A 22,500-nucleotide genomic window follows, 5' to 3' on the forward strand; every position below is an offset into this window, starting at 1 on the left:
CGCGCATTTGATAGTACTTTAAGGGTGAGTTTCGAACGCGGTCACTTTCTCGAATCCGCGCTTTTGATATACGCCCGATTCGTCTGATTTTACTCGTAGTAATGGATACAAACTCGTGGGCAAACGATTTACCTCGAATGAGGCGAAGTACTGTTTCTGCAACAGCATTGTTAACATATGGAACGATTTGCAGTGTAGATTGGTTGAAATCAGTACCATAGATACGTTTAAGAATAGGCTTGATTAATACTTCGCTTCAAGTCCACAACTTTCATTATTCGCGCCTCCATAGTAAGAATGACAATTAGCCGGGTAATATCATTGAATAATCTGAATATCTTCTAACTTTTGCCACATTATTCTATGAGTTTCTGATATCTTCCACGATCACAAACAGCCTTGAAAAGACCCACTGGTCTGTTGTTGTTTGAATTCCTTTGTATTCCTTTGCATCTTCAACTCCCAGGGGCTGCCCCCCGAGACCTGAGTCTGACTGCCTTCATACACCAGGGGGAATCATCGGTGAGGTAGTCAAGAAGTCGGCTTGCCTTGCACAAGTGCACAGTTCTGATGCCTGAAGTCCAGGCCATGTGACTCCAGACTCAGCGAACCCTTGCGTCGACTCTTTCGTCAGCAGCAGTCCACCATGTGACTACTGATGTTTCATCTTCCTGGCAGGACTCTGTTACCTCATCTCAGACGTCTACCTTCGGCAGGACTACGTGGGACATCACCACAACCTGTCTCGAGATGAAGTTTGAATTGCTGGACCTACAGCCTCGCGATGAGCGCCACATGTCCGTCTTGCTGGTTCTCCAGGAGACGGGGTAGCCATGCTATCCTGCGGGACGCCTGCCTTACCTCCTGCTCCTTCACCAGCACCGCGGTACTCCTCCCAGTGTAGCCATCGACATCTCACCTTACCTCTCTTGACTCCATCTCCTTACCATCCCCAGTAGTGCCTTTCCCTGGACTGCACAGTCAATGTTGATTCCCCGGTAAAGTACTGTGTTTTTCGCAACTCGTGTTACTCGGTCTACCTCTCTTACTCCAACACCAAACACCAGCGTAACATGATCGTAAAACGTCTACAGACGTATGTTTCGCCAACTGGTTACGTTTCTTTAGGTGTCGTCTTGAAGCTTTTATCATCATTATGCAACTGCAGGACCCCTTTCACAGGTCTTTCACAGCTTCAAGGCTGTACTCCACGCAGGAGCAGGGTAATGATGGACTCCTCTCTAGACAGAAAGCCATTGACGAAATTGTGCACTTTTCTGTCCACTGACCAAGGATATAACCTCTACGAATGCGGACTCTCACACGCTGTGCAATCACATTCAGGCGGAGTACGGTAACACTGACAAATCATTCAGAATGTAATGATAACAGTAAGAATAGATATCCTATGGCCTTCAAGACAGTATACAATATAGAAAGGAATTATGACTCCAGAGTTACTGGACTGAGTGACGTGCACTGAAGGGTCGGTCGACCTGCTTCTTCCAGTCTGTGCAGACTGTTGTGTGAAGGACCGCCAGCCTTGGTATGTCGGGCCGTGGCCGAACTGTGCAGACCATTTTCGTGTTGGCCGGGTGGACTGTTGACGCTTGAGCAGTGACGTTGGTGTGACGAGAGAGCCATGTTTGTGTTACGTGGGATGATGGTAACACATGTCTCACACCTTCGTTAAGTTTGCTCAGTGTGTTCCTAAGGTTCATTTGACTGACAGTTGATGTCTGGTTTACGACGCTTTTCTCTTGACCCAATTAGCTGTTTGTCTGGTGTTTAGCGATGTTTTGTTGATGGGTTTGGATGTGTCACGGGAGTGTAGCGATGTTTGGCGAGTTGTCGACATTTGTTTGGCTGCTTAGCACTGTGTTGGGCAAGTTTCCGATTTCCATCTGACGGATTCGTCATTGTCAGTTAACCAGATGGGTTACATTCATTGGGTGAACCATGGTTTTTGACGGCCAAGCAAAGTTCAGGTGCCAGATTAGCTGTCTGATTAGCTGGCATTATATAACAAGTTGGATATACTTGATATACATGTCAGGTATATTTGATTTACTTGTCAGATATACTTGCTAGATTACTAGCGGTGGTCGAGAGCTGAATAGCCTTCATCTGGCGCCGAGTGGTGGCATCTACCACCTCAGGATCCATCACAGTGTTACTACGGGAGGAAAGCCTTGTGACACGGTCTAGGTGTTATGAGAATGAGTGTAACACTGCTTTACCTGGGTGTGATACAAACGATATGGAGGAACCCATGCAGGTTTAAAATAGGGTACTAGAGTTACCGTGGGTGTTCAAAAGGTACAAAGGTGTAGGAGAGTTAGTGTGGGTGTGTAAAAGACACGAGAGTATGGAGAAGTTACGAGAGAATGTTGGTATAAAAAGTAATCAACTTTTTGGGAAGGCTACGCGGGTGTTAAAAGATTCATTGACAAGTGCAAAATACATGTGTAGAAAAATAGCCATACGAGGACGTGGCAGAGCTACGTGGGTGTACACAAGAATAGATGCCATTGACGTAGAAAGATAACAGCTTGAATGTAAAAATAGAATACACCAGGATACATCCACGGGGAGTGGGTAAGGTATAGACCTTACCATAAAAAGAAAAACAAAACATGATGATGGACAGGATGGTAAGGGGGAGGAGAGTGGGCTGGTGCACAAAACAGAGCCCAGAGTCAGGCCTCTGGTAGACATGAGGTTGTGAGAGGAAAGTAGGTTGAAGACACCTGGTGTGTGTGTGTGTGTGTGTGTGTGTGTGTGTGTCTGTCTGTCTGTCTGTCTGTCTGTCTGTGTGTATGTGTGTGTGTGTGTGTGTGTGTGTGTGTGTGTGTGTGTGTGTGTGTGTGTCTATGTATATGTGTGTGTGTGTGTGTGTGTGTATGTGTGTGTGTGTGTGAGTGTGTCTGTTGTGTGTGGGTATGTGTGTGTGTGTGTGTGTGTGTGTGTGTGTGTGTGTGTGTGTGTGTGAGTGTGTCTGTTGTGTGTGTGTGTGTGTGTGTGTGTGTGTATGTGTGTGTGAGTGTGTCTGTTATGTGTGTGTGTGTGTGTGTGTGTGTGTGTGTGTGTGTGTGTGTCTGTGTGTGTGTGTGTGTGTGTGTATGTGTGTGTGTGTGTGAGTGTGTCTGTTGTGTGTGTGTGTGTGTGTGTGTGTGTGTGTGTGTGTGTGTGTGCGGTGAGGATGTTGACTGCTGCTGTGCTGGGAGATGAGCTGCAAGGAGAGAATGTTAAGACTATATGGTGAAGTTTGGATGGTGGCAGTTGGGTGAGTGTTTGGAGGTTGTGTGGTGAGTGTTTGGACGTAGTATGGTGAGTGTTCGGGTTAGAGTGGTGAGTACTTGGAGGCAGTGTGGTGCGCGTTTGGAGTTTTTGACGTGAGTATTTAGAGGTAGAGTGGTGAGCGTTTGGAGACAGTGTGGTGAATGATTGGAGGTAGAGTGTTAAGTCTTTTGGGATAGTGTGGTAAGTGTTTGCAGGTAGTGTGATGAATGTTTTGAGGTAGTGTGTTGAATGTTTGGAGGCAGCGTGTTGAATGTTTAGAGGCAGTGGATGGATGTCGAAATGCAGCGAGGTGGACTCTGTTCAGTGAATGTTTGGAGACAGTGCAGTGAGTGTTTAAAAGCAATGGATTTAAGACACTGGAGGAAGACACTGGAGAAGAACTTATGTTCCACTTGGTGTATCATCGGCTACAAGAGAGAACAACTGAAAAAGGTCGATTCTGGCTGTTATGTTCTGTAAGAGAAGACAGAACAAAAACAGCTTCACCGGATGGAACCTTACAACAGAACACGGTGATGGAGACTGGTGTTCTTGCGTGTAACAGAACAGAACAGTTATGTCGGGAATTTCTGTTTCCAGTAACAGAAAACAGAACAATGGAAATAGATTATGGATGTTATGTGCACGACACGAGAAAGGACTGCAGTTGTCAGAACTAACCACAGATGATAAAACAGCTGACGGACAAAAGGTACTACAATAGATATTGAAATGATTATTGTAGGCTTATTGTAAATGTTTTATTCTACAAAATACTTTCGAATGATTATACTTCCTCCGATTCCGTTGCGGTTTTGGAAGCTTCGAACCTTACCCACCTTTCCACTTCAATTCTCTTGTTTCCATCTATATTTTGGTTGTTTATTATCCTTTTCCCGTCTCTAGTGATAAGTGGTTCAGGATACCTGTTACTGTTTTCCAGCAAATAACCTCTTCATAGCCCGTTAGGTCGTCTGTTAGCTGGCCTTCCTATGTATTTATATGTCATCCAACAGAAAACACTGTAACAGACCATCAGGTCTTATGCTGCCTGGCCTCCCCACGTACTTCAATATTCTCCAGCAGACAGCCTCGTACAAAACCATCAAGTCTTCTGCTATCTGGGTCTCCAGTATCCCACCTTGCCATATCCCAACTTGATACATGATCAGAGTTTCGTCTGGTCGGTATTATGTGCTGAAAGCTGACACCGTGTCAGGCTTCGGTTTCCTAAAGGATTTCGATGGTTCCCAAACTTATGGTGATCAGGCCACTACACTCACCACATGATGTATGCATTATGGGTGAACAGAAGCGTAGTCTTTTGAAAGAAAAACGATTTAAGACCGTAAACCATCAGCAATAAGGACAATGAATTCAGTGAAATACGGTGATGTATGTCAACTACTGTATTACTGTATTCTTTGTCTAATGTTCAATCCAACTCATAATGTATAAAACTTTGACTCTGTAAACATCCCTGTATATCTATAAGTAACTCACCCATATGCTAATCCAAAGTGTGGAAATATTCAGCTCAACCTAATCTTCAGCTTTTTATGATTAGTTAACTAATAACTATCATGACCTCCTAGTTCTGTAATATCTGCAATACCTCAACTGTATATTTTCTGCCAAATGGCTCCCTTCATCTCATAAACCGTGATCAGTTTATACATTTAGCTCTAAGAGCTCAGAATGATACACTGTAAGATGTGACAGCTAACGTGACTTTTGTATATTTATGTTGGTGTGGTACATAACGTAACAGTGATGAGGAGCGACAGTTGGCGAGTGGTGAACTTACCAGACAAATCTGTTCTCCCGGCAGGAGGTTCGCTTTCTCCTGAGCCAATTGGAGGAACAAGCATAAGCCACTGGCGCTTCTGGACTCCTTCTGTTATGCCACGAAGGTGGACAGCAGCTTCTTCGGTGTGACTGTGCTAAATCTGGAAATGATTTTGAAGTAATGATTTAACGTCTTCAAGTATCCTGGACACGTTGGGTGTAGAAGTGAATGTTACAATATCGTCTTTGTCGTGGTCTTGTGAATCGGTAGCTTCATTTAGCAGACTTCATTCCAGTTGCTGGAAACCTGAGAGGGACCGAAGACTCCACGTGAAAATTTGCCAAGCTGATTCGTATACGACCATAGATGATACAGTGGAAGGGAGACTCGTGTGAGACCAATTTTGTAAATGGAATATTGTTCGCCTCTGTAAATGAGAACTGTGTGGAATGACTGAATTGGTCAGTGATTGCGTGATTATTCCTAGTCCGTGTGTATAAGTTAGTTACTGGTTGAAAATCATTAGTAGAGGTGCATTGAAAATAGTTGTAAATTGTTAGAGTGAATGTAATCGGGCGATGATTGCTTCGTGATTTACATTTGGCAGTGTTAGAATTAGCTTTCAGGTCAGTCTGAATAGGTATTGAAGGGAATCCGCGTCATTTGATTTGAAGTAGAGACGACTGAATGTAGATTACCATTGCGTACGAATTTAGATTTGGAATATATATATATATATATATATATATATATATATATATATATATATATATATATATATATATATATATATATGCTCATACATTTCGCCATTTCCCACATTAGTGAGGTAGCGTCAAGAACATATGACTGTGCTGTGCATATGACGTAATTTCCAACATTGGATGTAAATCTGTTGGCGAAGAAAGTGCTCTCGGGGCGGACACGTGAGGAGTGGACACTAGGCCAAGCTGGACGTCCAAGAAATCAACAGCTTTGCAAGTGGTGATAATCTCTCTCTCTCTCTCTCTCTCTCTCTCTCTCTCTCTCTCTCTCTCTCTCTCTGTCTCCCTTTCTTTCTCTAGGATGAGGAAAGTTAGAACTATGGGCAAGGTGATGGTCATTTATCAGGGCAGCGGCCACGCTCCCTCACCTTTGCCTCAGCCGCTCAGTGCTGGTGGAAAAAAAATTCCCTGATATTTTTAGGTTGGGAGTTTTCCTGTGCACTCACTCTCCCCTCTAACTGACTTCCTCTTACATAAGTAAACATCATGAAAGGGAGGGGATATACGTATGTTTCGTCATATATATATATATATATATATATATATATATATATATATATATATATATATATATATATATATATATATATATTATCCCTGGGGATAGGGGATTAAGAATAATTCCCACGTATTCCCTGCGTGTCGTAGAAGGCGACTAAAAGGGGAGGGAGCGGGGGGCTGGAAATCCTCCCCTCTCTTTTTTTTTTTCCAAAAGAAGGAACAGAGGGGGCCAGGTGAGGATATTCCAAAAAAGGCCCAGTCCTCTGTTCCTAACGCTACCTCGCTAACGCGGGAAATGGCGAATAGTTTAAAAGAAAAGAAAAGATATATATATATATATATATATATATATATATATATATATATATATATATATATATATATATGTGTGTGTGTGTGTGTGTGTGTGTGTGTGTGTGTGTGTGTGTGTGTGTGTGTGTTACCGGACTCTGTCTACCCCAGGTTGCACTTCGACTGAAAATCCCCTTTTGGAGAAACTATCATTGCCTTTAGACAGAGCAGTAGTCTCGTCAGTGAATTTCTGTCTCAAAAGAGTCCATCCTGTCGTTCCTTCTGAGTGTAACATAACCCTAGGGCCAGTACAACCAAGATCAAAGGTAAGGGGGAAGATTGGACTTGAGAATGTCTTCGGGATAATGCCAGGGGTTAATGTGAGGGCGAGGGCTAAGGAAGGGATAGCACTTCTGCTGAAGGAGGAGTTGTGAGAATTAGTTAGGGTGGTGTAGGTAAAGATAAAAGTCAGATTGCGAGAGGTGGGTGATCGTTAGTGCTGCTGATGCACCTGGACACGAGGGGAGTGAGGAAGAGAGGCGAGTGTTTCAGGACGAGTGAGTGTATTAGCAATGATGATGTAAGGAGATGCTTATTAGTGGTAGGTGATTTGAATGCAAATGTTGGTAACGTAGGAGTCGAAGATACAATTGGGGGGGGGGGTACCCTGTGATATGACTGGAAATGATGAACAGCTTATAGAGTTGTGTGCTATAAAAAATTGGTGATTGGGAATACTTGGCTTCAAAAGAAGGATATATGGATAAATAGGTATACGCGTGAGTTAAAGGGGTAGATGGTGGGCAAGTATTTTACGTGCATAAGAGGCACTTGAATATGAATGTGCTGAGGGAGGCAGTTGGTAGGATGTCTGATGAACATTTCAAGAGGCTCCAGGAAAACAGGAAATTATGGATGGGAAAAATGGCGATGAAAACGAGTAAGCTTCGAAAAGAGGCTTGTGGGAGGAGACCTCAGGAGAAATTGGGCGAAAAATGGCAAAGGGTAATAGTAAGCGAAACTAGAGAAGTGCTTACAAGCACAAGAGAAGTACGTGGCTTGCGGAAGATGGGATGTGTGCATGTGAGACAGGATAGTTAGTAATGGGTTGAGCAAGAAACTTTGTTAGTGAAAGAGAAAAGAGGGATATATGGGCGATATCTGGAGGAAAGGAGCGAGAATATTTGGGAGATGTACAAGAGGTAGCGGCAAGAGGTCAAGAGGAAGATGCAAGTTCTGAAAAAGAAGGCAAATGAGACTTGGGTCGAGAGAGTATCGGCCAATTTCAGGGAGAATAATATAATGTTTTGGATGGAGGTGAACTTTGTGAGGAGTACAAGAGGACAATCATTGAATAGGACATATGGGATGTTGGTTACAGGTAAGGAAGAAGTGAAGAGATGAAGTGAGTATTTGACAGACTTGACTATGTTACATGATAGGATGGAGGGTGTGGAGTGCTTTGGTCAGGAAGGCAGGGAAGCGAGAGAGCCATGACAAGTGGTTTGGTGAGAAGAGAAGAGGGAGTGAAAGCAAAGCAAAGCAATCGGCTGAAGTGGATGGGACTGTGAAGGAATTTCTCACAAAAGAAGGTGACGGTATTGTTGATTGGTTAATTAGGATTTTTGATGTCACTCTGGCTCGTGAAGATGTGTCTGAGGGTTGGCGAAATTCCTGGATAGTGCCATGGTATAAAAAGAAGGGGGACAAAAGTGAATCTTTTAATTACAGGGGGATACGTTTCTTGAGTGTTCCCAGTAAGTTCTGCGGGACAGTTGTGATTAAGAACGTGGTGGAATACAGATATTATCATTCTGGTTGGTATAAGATGTGTGGATCGGATTTTCACTTCGAGGGATCTGTGTGAGAAATAATTTTGTATGTGGTATTTATGGATCTCGAGGAAACGTATGATAGAGTTGATAGAGATGTTTTTGTGGACGGTATTGCCAATATATGGTGTGGAGAAGGGTCACTTGAAGGAGTGCGGAGTTTTTATCAACAGTTAAAAGCGTGTGTGTATGTGTGAATAGAAACAAGAGGAGGACGAGTAGTTTCAGGTGAAGGTGTGTCTGGATATAGGTATTTGATGACACCATGGGTATCTAATCTGTGTATGGATGGGATGGTGAGGGGAAAGAATTCGAGGGTCTTAGAGACATAGACAGGTCAGAAGTCTGCTGGGGCTGAGGGACGTGAGAGGTGATCCTGTTGCTCTTTGCTGATGACACGAATCTTATGACAGATTCGAGTGTATACGTCAGTTAGTGTATAAGTCAGGAACCATGTGTGGAAAGAAAAAGTTGAGAATCAAGTTCACCAGAGGAGAAAGACAGTTTGGTTATAGTGTGAGTTTAAATGAGGAGGACTTGGAGAAAGTGCGTTGTTTTAGAATCCTGGGTGTGGATATGCCGGCGGAGGGAACCATAAAAGGTGACATGAACCATAGAATGGGGGAGGGAGCAAAGATCCCGGTCGCTGTCTGTGAGGAAATAGTATTCCCGACGGTGCTGAGTGGATACGAAGTGTGGGCCCTAAATGCAGCAGCACAGAAGAGGACGTCGGTGTTGGAAATAGAATGTTTGAGAACAATATGCAGTGCAAAGAGGATTGATCGAATAAGAAACCTTTGAGTAAGAGAATGTAGAAGAAGAGTATTTATGAGACAGATGAAGAGGATGTGCTTAAATATTTGGACTTATGGAGAGTATGACGATGCCAATAACACCTCTCCGTTACAGTTTTTCCGGTATGATATATATATATATATATATATATATATATATATATATATATATATATATATATATATATATATATATAGGCCACATTCGTTCACACCCAGTCTCTAGCTGTCATGTATAATGCACCGAAACCACAGCTCCCTTTCCACATCCAGGCCCCACAAAACTTTCCATGGTTTACCCCAAACGCTTCACATGCCCTGGTTCAATCCATTGACAGCACGTCGACCACGGTATACCACATCGTTCCAATTCACTCTATTCCTTGAACGCCTTTCGACCCCTGCATGTTCAGGCCCCGATCACTCAAAATCTTTTTCACTCCGTCCTTCCACCTCCAATTTGGTCTCCCACTTCTCGTTGCCTCCACCTCTGACACATTTGTCCTCTTTGTCAGTCTTTCCTCATTCATTCTCTCCATTTGACCAAAGCATTTCAATACACCCTCTTCTGTTCTCTCAACCACTCTCTTTTTTACCACACATCTCTCTTACCCTTTCATTACTTACTCGATCAAACCACCTCACACCACATATTGTCCTCAAACATCTCATTTCCAACACATCCACCTTCCTCCGCTCAACCCTATCTCTAGCCCATGCCTCGCAACCATATAACATTGTTAGGACACTATTCCTTCAAACATACCCATTTTTGCTTCCCGAGATAATGTTTTTGTTTTCCACACATTCTTCAACGCTCCCAGAACTTTCGATTCCTCCCCCACCCTGTGACCCACTTCCGCTTCCATGGTTCCATCCGCTGCCAAATCCACTCCCAGATATCTAAAACACTTCACTTCCTCCAGTTTTTCTCCATTCAAACTTACCTGCCAATTGACTTTACCCTCAACCCTACTGTACCTAATAACCTTGCTCTTATTCACATTTACCCTCAACTTTCTTCTTTCACACATTTCACCAAACTCAGTCGCCAGCTTCTGCAGTTTCTCACATGAATCAGCCACCAGCGCTGTATCATCAGCGAACAACAACTGACTCACTTCCCAAGCTCTCTCATCCACAACAGACTGCATACTTGCCCCTCTTTCCAAAACTCTTGCATTCACCTCCCTAACAACCCCATCCATAAGCAAATTAAACAACCATGGAGACATCACACACCATGCCGCAAACCGACATTCACTAAGAACCAATCACTTTCTTCCTACACGTGCACATGCCTTACATCCTCGATAAAAACTTTTCACAGCTTCTAACAACTTGCCTCCCACACCATATATTCTTAATACCTTCCACAGAGCATCTCTATCAACTCTATCATATGCCTTCTCGAGATCCATAAATGCTACATACAAATCCATTTGCTTTTCTAAGTACTTCTCACACACACACTTCAAAGCAAACACCTGATCCACACATCCCCTACCACTTCTGAAACCACACTGCTCTTCCCCAATATGATGCTCTGTACATGCCTTCACCCTCTCAATCCATACACTCACATAAAATTTCCCAGGAATACTCAACAAACTTATGACTCTTTAATTTGATCACTCACCTTTGTCCCCTTTGCCTTTATACAATGGCACTATGCAAGCATTCCGCCAATCCTCAGGCACCTCACCATGAATCATACATACATTAGATAACCTTACCAACCAGTCAATAATACAGTCACCCACTTTTTTAATAAATTCCACTGCAGTACCATCCAAACCTGCTGCCTTGCCGGCTTTCATCTTCCGCAAAGCTTTTACTACCTCTTCTCTGTTTACCAAATCATTTTCCCTAACCCTGTCACTATGCACACCACCTCGACCAAAACACCCTATATCTGCCACTCTATCATCAAACACATTCAACAGACCTTCAAAATACTCACTCCATCTCCCTCTCACATCACCACTACTTGTTATCACCTCCCCATTAGCCCCTTCACTGAAGTTCCCATTTGTTCCCTTGTTTTACGAACTTTATTCACCTCCTATGTACCTCCACGTTATTTACCTATATATATATATATATATATATATATATATATATATATATATATATATATATATATATATATATATACATATATATTATCATTATTATTACTTTGCTTTGTCGCTGTCTGCCGCTGTTTGCGAGGTAGCGCAAGGAAACTGACGAAAGAAATGGCCCAACCCACCCCCATTCACAATGTATATACATACACGTCCACACACGCAAATATACATACCTATACATCTCAGTGTACACATATATATACACACACAGACACATACATATATACCCATGCACACAAGTCACACTGTCTGCCTTTATTCATTCCCATCGCCACCTCGCCATACATGGAATACCATCCCCCTCCCCCCTCATGTGTGCGAGGTAGCACTACGAAAAGACAACAAAGGCCCCATTCGTTCATACTCAGTCTCTAGCTGTCATACAATAATGCCCGAAACCACAGCTCCCTTTCCACATCCAGGCCCCACACAACTTTCCATGGTTTACCCCAGACGCTTCACATGCCCTGATTCAATCCACTGACAGCACGTCAACCCCGATATACCACATCGATCCAATTCGCTCTATTCCTTGCCTTCCTTTCACCCTCCTGCATGTTCAGGCCCCGATCACACAAAATCTTTTTCACTCCATCTTTCCACCTCCAATTTGGTCTCCCACTTCTCCTCGTTCCCTCCACCTCCGACACATATCCTCTTGGTCAATCTTTCCTCACTTATTCTCTCCATGTGCCCAAACCATTTCAAAACAACCTCTTCTGCTCTCTCAACCACGCTCTTTTTATTTCCACACATCTCTCCTACCCTTACATTACTTACTCGATCAAACCACCTCACACCACACATTGTCCTCAAACATCTCATTTCCAGCACATCCACCCCCCTGCACACAACTCTATCCATAGCCCACGCCTCGCAACCATACAACATTGTTGGAACTACTATTCCTTCAAACATACCCATTTTTGCTTTCCGAGATAATGTTCTCGACTTCCACACATTCTTCAAGGCTCCTAGGATTTTCGCCCCCCTCCCCCACCCTATGATTCACTTCCGCTTCCATGGTTCCATCCGCTGCCAGATCCACTCCCAGATATCTAAAACACTTTACTTCCTCCAGTTTTTCTCCATTCAAACTTACCTCCCAATTGACTTGACCCTCAACCCTACTGTACCTAATAACCTTGCTCTTATTCACATTTACCCTTAACTTTCTTCTTTGGGCACACCAAACTCAGTCACCAGCTTCTGCAGTTTCTCACATGAATCAGCCACCAGCGCTGTATCATCAGCGAACAACAACTGACTCACTTCCCAAGCTCTCTCATCCACAACAGACTGCATTCTTGCCCCTCTTTCCAAAACTCTTTCATTCACCTCCCTAACAACCCCATCCATAAACAAATTAAACAACCATGGAGACATCACACACCCCTGCCGCAAACCTACATTCACTGAGAACCAATCACTTTCCTCTCTTCCTACACGTACACATGCCTTACATCCTCGATAAAAACTTTTCACTGCTTCTAACAACTTGCCTCCCACACCATATATTCTTAATACCTTCCACAGAGCATCTCTATCAACTCTATCATATGCCTTCTCAGATCCATAAATGCTACATACAAATCCATTTGCTTTTCTAAGTATTTCTCACATACATTCTTCAAAGCAAACACCTGATCCACACATCCTCTACCACTTCTGAAACCACTCTGCTCTTCCCCAATCTGATGCTCTGTACATGCCTTCACCCTCTCAATCAATACCCTCCCATATAATTTACCAGGAATACTCAACAAACTTATACCTCTGTAATTTGAGCACTCACTCTTATCCCCTTTGCCTTTGTACAATGGCACTGTGCACGCATTCCGCCAATCCTCAGGCACCTCACCATGAGTCATACATACATTAAATAACCTTACCAACCAGTCAACAATACAGTCACCCCCTTTTTTAATAAATTCCACTGCAATACCATCCAAACCTGCTGCCTTGCCGGCTTTCATCTTCCGCAAAGCTTTTACTACCTCTTCTCTGTTTACCAAATCATTTTCCCTAACCCTCTCACTTTGCACACCACCTCGACCAAGACACCCTATATCTGCCACTCTATCATCAAACACATTCAACAAACCTTCAAAATACTCACTCCATCTCCTTCTCACATCACCGCTACTCTGTTATCACCTCCGCATTTGCGCCCTTCACTGAAGTTCCCATATATATATATATATATATATATATATATATATATATATATATATATATATATATATATATATATGCATATATATATCACAAAAACTGTGTTTGTGTGTTTGTGTGTATCGGTGCCATAGTTCCGTGACCATAATATCTGGAAACCTAAAACTTTGTATACATATTAAGGGAACCCCAAGGGTCTGCACCTCGCAGTGATTTTAAAAATTTGGTGTGTGTGTGTGTGTGTGTGTGTGTGTGTGTGTGTGTGTGTGTTTGTACAATATACATTTGACGAATTAGAGATTAGGAGACAACGAGAGTTAATGAAAGTCACGCTGCAGATCCTGGCATGTGTGTTAAGCCATATGACCCAAAGATAATACGACAGTATCATCCTCGGGTCTGGTAAATGCCCTCGATCCTCGGGCGGAGCCTCATTCGAGCCCAGACAAAAGTGTGGTTTAACAGAAAATACCTGTCGACTGCGTGCTGACCTGATATCATTTCAAGTAGAGAAAGAAAAACGAACAAACTTTTACCCATGACATTTTCTGCCTCATTGTTAGCTTTGAGCTGATTATAACGCAAGCTCGCACGGCAGGGGTTCCAAGGTGCCAGAGTAGCTGTGGTCAGCTGGGAGACATGGCACAGAGGCTGTGGTCAGCTGGAAGACATGACAGGGTAACTGTGGTCAGCTGGGAGACATGACGCGGTAACTGTGGTCAGCTGGGAGACATGACGCGGTAACTGTGGTCAGCTGGGAAACATGACACAGTAGCTGTGGTCAGCTGGGAGACATGGCACAGTAGCTGTGGTCAGCTAGGAGACATGACGCGGTAACTGTGGTCAGCTGGGAAACATGACACAGTAGCTGTGGTCAGCTGGGAGACATGGCACAGTAGCTGTGGTCAGCTGGGAGACATGGCACAGTAGCTGTGGTCAGCTAGGAGACATGGCACAGTAGCTGTGGTCAGCTGGGAGACATGGCACAGTAGCTGTGGTCAGCTGGGAGACATGGCACAGTAGCTGTGGTCAGCTGGGAAACATGACACAGTAGCTGTGGTCAGCTGGGAAACATGACACAGTAGCTGTGGTCAGCTGGGAAACATGACACAGTAGCTGTGGTCAGCTGGGAGACATGGCACAGTAGCTGTGGTCAGCTGGGAAACATGACACAGTAGCTGTGGTCAGCTGGGAGACATGGCACAGTAGCTGTGGTCAGCTGGGAAACATGACACAGTAGCTGTGGTCAGCTGGGAGACATGGCACAGTAGCTGTGGTCAGCTGGGAAACATGACACAGTAGCTGTGGTCAGCTGGGAAACATGACACAGTAGCTGTGGTCAGCTGGGAGACATGGCACAGTAGCTGTGGTCAGCTGGGAAACATGACACAGTAGCTGTGGTCAGCTGGGAGACATGGCACAGTAGCTGTGGTCAGCTGGGAAACATGACACAGTAGCTGTGGTCAGCTGGGAAACATGACACAGTAGCTGTGGTCAGCTGGGAAACATGACACAGTAGCTGTGGTCAGCTGGGAAACATGACACAGTAGCTGTGGTCAGCTGGGAAACATGACACAGTAGCTGTGGTCAGCTGGGAAACATGACACAGTAGCTGTGGTCAGCTGGGAGACATGGCACAGTAGCTGTGGTCAGCTGGGAGACATGGCACAGTAGCTGTGGTCAGCTGGGAGACATGGCACAGTAGCTGTGGTCAGCTGGGAAACATGACACAGTAGCTGTGGTCAGCTGGGAAACATGACACAGTAGCTGTGGTCAGCTGGGAAACATGACACAGTAGCTGTGGTCAGCTGGGAAACATGACACAGTAGCTGTGGTCAGCTGGGAAACATGACACAGTAGCTGTGGTCAGCTGGGAAACATGACACAGTAGCTGTGGTCAGCTGGGAAACATGACACAGTAGCTGTGGTCAGCTGGGAAACATGACACAGTAGCTGTGGTCAGCTGGGAAACATGACACAGTAGCTGTGGTCAGCTGGGAGACATGGCACAGTAGCTGTGGTCAGCTGGGAGACATGGCACAGTAGCTGTGGTCAGCTGGGAAACATGACACAGTAGCTGTGGTCAGCTGGGAAACATGACACAGTAGCTGTGGTCAGCTGGGAAACATGACACAGTAGCTGTGGTCAGCTGGGAAACATGACACAGTAGCTGTGGTCAGCTGGGAAACATGACACAGTAGCTGTGGTCAGCTGGGAGACATGGCACAGTAGCTGTGGTCAGCTGGGAGACATGGCACAGTAGCTGTGGTCAGCTGGGAGACATGGCACAGTAGCTGTGGTCAGCTGGGAAACATGACACAGTAGCTGTGGTCAGCTGGGAAACATGACACAGTAGCTGTGGTCAGCTGGGAAACATGACACAGTAGCTGTGGTCAGCTGGGAAACATGACACAGTAGCTGTGGTCAGCTGGGAAACATGACACAGTAGCTGTGGTCAGCTGGGAAACATGACACAGTAGCTGTGGTCAGCTAGGAGACATGACGCGGTAACTGTGGTCAGCTGGGAAACATGACACAGTAGCTGTGGTCAGCTGGGAAACATGACACAGTAGCTGTGGTCAGCTGGGAAACATGACACAGTAGCTGTGGTCAGCTGGGAAACATGACACAGTAGCTGTGGTCAGCTGGGAAACATGACACAGTAGCTGTGGTCAGCTGGGAGACATGGCACAGTAGCTGTGGTCAGCTAGGAGACATGACGCGGTAACTGTGGTCAGCTGGGAGACATGGCACAGTAGCTGTGGTCAGCTGGGAAACATGACACAGTAGCTGTGGTCAGCTGGGAAACATGACACAGTAGCTGTGGTCAGCTGGGAAACATGACACAGTAGCTGTGGTCAGCTGGGAAACATGACACAGTAGCTGTGGTCAGCTGGGAAACATGACACAGTAGCTGTGGTCAGCTGGGAAACATGACACAGTAGCTGTGGTCAGCTGGGAAACATGACACAGTAGCTGTGGTCAGCTGGGAAACATGACACAGTAGCTGTGGTCAGCTGGGAAACATGACACAGTAGCTGTGGTCAGCTGGGAAACATGACACAGTAGCTGTGGTCAGCTGGGAAACATGACACAGTAGCTGTGGTCAGCTGGGAGACATGGCACAGTAGCTGTGGTCAGCTGGGAAACATGACACAGTAGCTGTGGTCAGCTGGGAAACATGACACAGTAGCTGTGGTCAGCTGGGAAACATGACACAGTAGCTGTGGTCAGCTGGGAAACATGACACAGTAGCTGTGGTCAGCTGGGAAACATGACACAGTAGCTGTGGTCAGCTGGGAAACATGACACAGTAGCTGTGGTCAGCTGGGAAACATGACACAGTAGCTGTGGTCAGCTGGGAAACATGACACAGTAGCTGTGGTCAGCTGGGAAACATGACACAGTAGCTGTGGTCAGCTGGGAGACATGGCACAGTAGCTGTGGTCAGCTGGGAAACATGACACAGTAGCTGTGGTCAGCTGGGAAACATGACACAGTAGCTGTGGTCAGCTGGGAAACATGACACAGTAGCTGTGGTCAGCTGGGAGACATGGCACAGTAGCTGTGGTCAGCTGGGAGACATGGCACAGTAGCTGTGGTCAGCTGGGAAACATGACACAGTAGCTGTGGTCAGCTGGGAAACATGACACAGTAGCTGTGGTCAGCTGGGAAACATGACACAGTAGCTGTGGTCAGCTGGGAGACATGGCACAGTAGCTGTGGTCAGCTGGGAGACATGGCACAGTAGCTGTGGTCAGCTGGGAGACATGGCACAGTAGCTGTGGTCAGCTGGGAGACATGGCACAGTAGCTGTGGTCAGCTGGGAGACATGGCACAGTAGCTGTGGTCAGCTGGGAAACATGACACAGTAGCTGTGGTCAGCTGGGAAACATGACACAGTAGCTGTGGTCAGCTGGGAGACATGGCACAGTAGCTGTGGTCAGCTGGGAGACATGGCACAGTAGCTGTGGTCAGCTGGGAAACATGACACAGTAGCTGTGGTCAGCTGGGAGACATGGCACAGTAGCTGTGGTCAGCTGGGAGACATGGCACAGTAGCTGTGGTCAGCTGGGAGACATGGCACAGTAGCTGTGGTCAGCTGGGAGACATGGCACAGTAGCTGTGGTCAGCTGGGAAACATGACACAGTAGCTGTGGTCAGCTGGGAGACATGGCACAGTAGCTGTGGTCAGCTGGGAGACATGGCACAGTAGCTGTGGTCAGCTGGGAAACATGACACAGTAGCTGTGGTCAGCTGGGAGACATGGCACAGTAGCTGTGGTCAGCTGGGAAACATGACACAGTAGCTGTGGTCAGCTGGGAAACATGACACAGTAGCTGTGGTCAGCTGGGAGACATGGCACAGTAGCTGTGGTCAGCTGGGAGACATGGCACAGTAGCTGTGGTCAGCTGGGAGACATGGCACAGTAGCTGTGGTCAGCTGGGAGACATGGCACAGTAGCTGTGGTCAGCTGGGAAACATGACACAGTAGCTGTGGTCAGCTGGGAAACATGACACAGTAGCTGTGGTCAGCTGGGAAACATGACACAGTAGCTGTGGTCAGCTGGGAGACATGGCACAGTAGCTGTGGTCAGCTGGGAGACATGGCACAGTAGCTGTGGTCAGCTGGGAGACATGGCACAGTAGCTGTGGTCAGCTGGGAAACATGACACAGTAGCTGTGGTCAGCTGGGAAACATGACACAGTAGCTGTGGTCAGCTGGGAAACATGACACAGTAGCTGTGGTCAGCTGGGAAACATGACACAGTAGCTGTGGTCAGCTGGGAAACATGACACAGTAGCTGTGGTCAGCTGGGAGACATGGCACAGTAGCTGTGGTCAGCTGGGAGACATGGCACAGTAGCTGTGGTCAGCTGGGAAACATGACACAGTAGCTGTGGTCAGCTGGGAGACATGGCACAGTAGCTGTGGTCAGCTGGGAAACATGACACAGTAGCTGTGGTCAGCTGGGAAACATGACACAGTAGCTGTGGTCAGCTGGGAGACATGGCACAGTAGCTGTGGTCAGCTGGGAAACATGACACAGTAGCTGTGGTCAGCTGGGAAACATGACACAGTAGCTGTGGTCAGCTGGGAAACATGACACAGTAGCTGTGGTCAGCTGGGAGACATGGCACAGTAGCTGTGGTCAGCTGGGAGACATGGCACAGTAGCTGTGGTCAGCTGGGAGACATGGCACAGTAGCTGTGGTCAGCTGGGAAACATGACACAGTAGCTGTGGTCAGCTGGGAGACATGGCACAGTAGCTGTGGTCAGCTGGGAGACATGGCACAGTAGCTGTGGTCAGCTGGGAAACATGACACAGTAGCTGTGGTCAGCTGGGAAACATGACACAGTAGCTGTGGTCAGCTGGGAAACATGACACAGTAGCTGTGGTCAGCTGGGAAACATGACACAGTAGCTGTGGTCAGCTGGGAGACATGGCACAGTAGCTGTGGTCAGCTGGGAAACATGACACAGTAGCTGTGGTCAGCTAGGAGACATGACGCGGTAACTGTGGTCAGCTGGGAGACATGGCACAGTAGCTGTGGTCAGCTGGGAAACATGACACAGTAACTGTGGTCAGCTGGGAAACATGACACAGTAGCTGTGGTCAGCTGGGAGACATGGCACAGTAGCTGTGGTCAGCTAGGAGACATGACACGGTAACTCTAGCCAGCTAGGACACATGACGCAGTTCAGCTGGACGACATGGCACAATAGCTTTGGCCGGCTGAGAGACACGCCACAGTGGATTAGATCAGCTTGGAGATTGTCACAGCGGCTAGGGACAGGTTAGAGACACAACACAGTAGCTGGGGTGAGCTGGGGGACACGTCACAGTAGCCCTTTCCCACCCGTGTTCTGGATAACCCTACCACGATACATTCTCTGGTACAGTAAATTGATTCAACTTTCATGAAAGCGAGGGCATGAAATATGAGCGAGGGTCTTCACCTGGCGTCACGTTACACCTCAAGGTGTTGTAGAGCTGAGGAAGGTGTTGCATTGGGTGTTGTAGAATGTACAGATGATGATCAGAGGTCTTATTAAGGTGACCACAGATGGAACGTAGAGTTTAGAAGGGAAGGTTCTGAATGAAGGTAAATGTTAGAGTAAATGGTCAATATTGGAGTAATGGTAAATGAGGAATGTTGTAAATGGTGAAGAGATTACTGGATGAAGGAAGGAATGGTTGGATACCAGAGGCTGAGGCTTCTATCCTGGAGATGACAAAAATGGTAAGATAGCCAAACTTAACCCTGACCTGTGACCAACTTGAGAATTGTATTATCATTTGATATACTTATTCTTCTTCCCCGTATTCTTGGCAAACTCTAACATTTGAGAAAAAAGTCTTCATATATATATATATATATATATATATATATATATATATATATATATATATTTTTTTAAACTATTCGCCATTTCCCGCATTAGCGAGGTAGCGTTAAGAACAGAGGACATACCCATACATTTCAACGTATACATACATATACATAAACAGACATATACACATATACACATGTACACATCCATACTTGCTGCCTTCATCCATTTCCATCGCCACCCCGCCACACTTGAAAATGGCACCCCCCTCTCCATCCCACTGCGCGTGCGCGCTCGCGAGGTAGCGCTAGAAAGAGACAACAAAGGCCACATTCGTTCATACCCAGTCTCTAGCTGTCATGTGTAATGCACCGAAACCACAGCTCCCTTTCCACATCCAGGCTTCACAACACTTTCCATGGTTTACCCAGACGCTTCACATGCCCTGGTTCAATCCACTGACAGCACGACGACCCGTTATACCACATGGTTCCACTTCACTCTGCTCCTTGCTCGCTTTTCACCCTCCTGTATGTTCAGGCCCCGATCGCTCAAAATCTTTCTCACTCCATCCTTCCACCTCCAATTTGGTCTCCCACTTCTCGTTCCCTTCCTGCTTTCTCAGCCGCACTCTTTTATTGCCACACATCTCTCTTACCCTTTCATTACTTACTCGATCAAACCCCCTCACACCACATATTGTCCTCAGTCATCTCGTTACCAACACAGCCACCCTCCTCTGCATAACGCTTTCTATAGCCCGCGCCTCACAACCATATAACATTGTGGAATCACTGTTCATTCAAACATACCCATTTCTGCTCTCCGAGATAACGTTCCCGGCTTCCACACATTCTTCAACGCTACTAGAACCTTCGCCCCCTTCCCCACCCTGTGACTCGCTTCCACTTCCTTGGTTCCATCCGCTGCTTAATCCACTCCCAAATATCTAAAACTCTTTGCTTCCTCCAGTTTTTCTTCATCCAAACTTACCTCCCAGCGAAAGGTTTTTACCGAGGATGTAAAGCATGTGTACGAGTAGGAAGAGGAAAGTGATTGGTTCCCAGTGAATGACGGTTTGCGCCATGATGTCTCCACCATGGGTCTTTAATTTGTTTATGGATGGGGTTGTTTGGGAGGTGAATGCTAGAGTTTTGGAGAGAGGGGCAAGTATGCAGTCTGTTGTGGATGAAAGGGCTTAGAAAGCGAGTCGGTTGTTGTTCGCTGGTGATACAGCGCTGGTGGCTGATTAGGTGAGAAACTGCAGAAGCTAGTGACTGAGTTTGGTAAAGTGCGTGAAAGAAGAAAGCTGAGAGTAAATGTTAAAAAGAGCAAGGTTATTAGGTTCGGTAGGGTTGAGGGACAAGTTACATGGGAGGTAAGCCTGAATGGAGAAAAACTGGAGGAAGTGGAGTGTTTTAGATATCTGGGAGTAGATTTAGCAGCGGATGGAACCATAGATGTAAAAGTGAGTCACAGGGTGGAGGAGGGGGTGAAGGTTCTGGAAGCGTTGAAGAATGTGTGGAAGGCGAGAACGTTTAGAGGAATAATGGTTCCAACAATGTTATATGAATGCGAGGCATGATCTATATATAGGGTTGTGTGGAGGAGGGTGAATGTGTTGGAATTGAGATGTTTGAGGACAATATGTGGTGTGAGGTGATTTGATCGAGCAAGTACTGAAAGGGTAAGAGAGATGTGTGGTAATAAAAAGAGTGTGATTGACAGAGCAGAAGAGGGTGTATTGAAATGGTTTGGTCACATGGAGAGAATGAGTGAGGAAAGATTGACAAAGAAGATATATGTGTCAGAGGTAGAAGGATGGAGAGAAAATATTTTGAGCGATCGGAGACTGAACATACAGGAGGGTGAAAGGCGTGCATGGAATAAAGTGAATTGGAACGATGTGGTATACCTAGGTCGAACGTGCCGTCAATGGATTGAGCCAGGGCATGTGAAGCGTCTAGGGTAAACCATGGAAATTTTGTGGGGCCTGGATGTGGGAAGGGAGCTGTGGTTTCGGTGCATTACACATGACAGCTAGAGACTGAATGTGGACGAGTGTGGCCTTTGTTGTCTTTTCCTAGCTCTACCTCGCACGCGCGCTGGGGGAAGGGGGTGCCATTTCATGTGTGGCGGGGTGGCGACAAGAATGGATGAAGGCAGCAAGGATGAATGTGTATATATGTATAAGTCTTTGTATGTATATGTATCTATACGTTGAAATGTATAGGTATGTATATGTGCGTGTGTGGGCGTTTATGTATATACATGCGTATGTGGGTGTGTTGGGCCATTCTTTCGGCTGTTTCCTTGCGCTACCTCGCTAACGCGGAAGACAGCGCCAAAGTATAATGAACAGAAAATTTACATATATATATATATATATATATATATATATATATATATATATATATATATATATATATATATATATATATATATGTAATTGTAACGTACACACACATCCTAACCTATGGTCCAGCGTCCTGAAGTGATGCATGAACTTGAACAGTGAGTAGATGCGTCAAGTGAGACGCCAGGCACCACACACCACGAGTCTGTCTGTACTCCACCCAGTCAGACAGCATTCCCCGCCTGCCT

At 45.8% G+C, this 22,500-nt stretch overlaps 2 protein-coding genes across 2 annotated transcripts in view; both read left to right on the forward strand.

The window, feature by feature from the left end:
• Positions 1-22,500, forward strand: part of LOC139759421 (protein amalgam-like) — a 440,638-nt gene that overhangs the window by 99,664 nt on the left and 318,474 nt on the right. The gene's annotated exons all lie outside the window — the stretch shown is intronic.
• Positions 8,913-9,260, forward strand: LOC139759403 (uncharacterized). The gene has a single exon (XM_071681487.1). The coding sequence runs from the start codon at positions 8,913-8,915 to the stop codon at positions 9,258-9,260; it is 348 nt and encodes a 115-aa protein (XP_071537588.1).

The sequence above is a fragment of the Panulirus ornatus genome, chromosome 33 (assembly GCF_036320965.1).
Source record: "Panulirus ornatus isolate Po-2019 chromosome 33, ASM3632096v1, whole genome shotgun sequence".
Lineage (NCBI taxonomy): Eukaryota > Metazoa > Arthropoda > Malacostraca > Decapoda > Palinuridae > Panulirus > Panulirus ornatus.

Bases quoted from the DNA above. Each gene is read 5' to 3' on its own strand.
- LOC139759403 (XM_071681487.1), top strand. From the start codon at position 8,913: ATGTGTGGAAAGAAAAAGTTGAGAATCAAGTTCACCAGAGGAGAAAGA.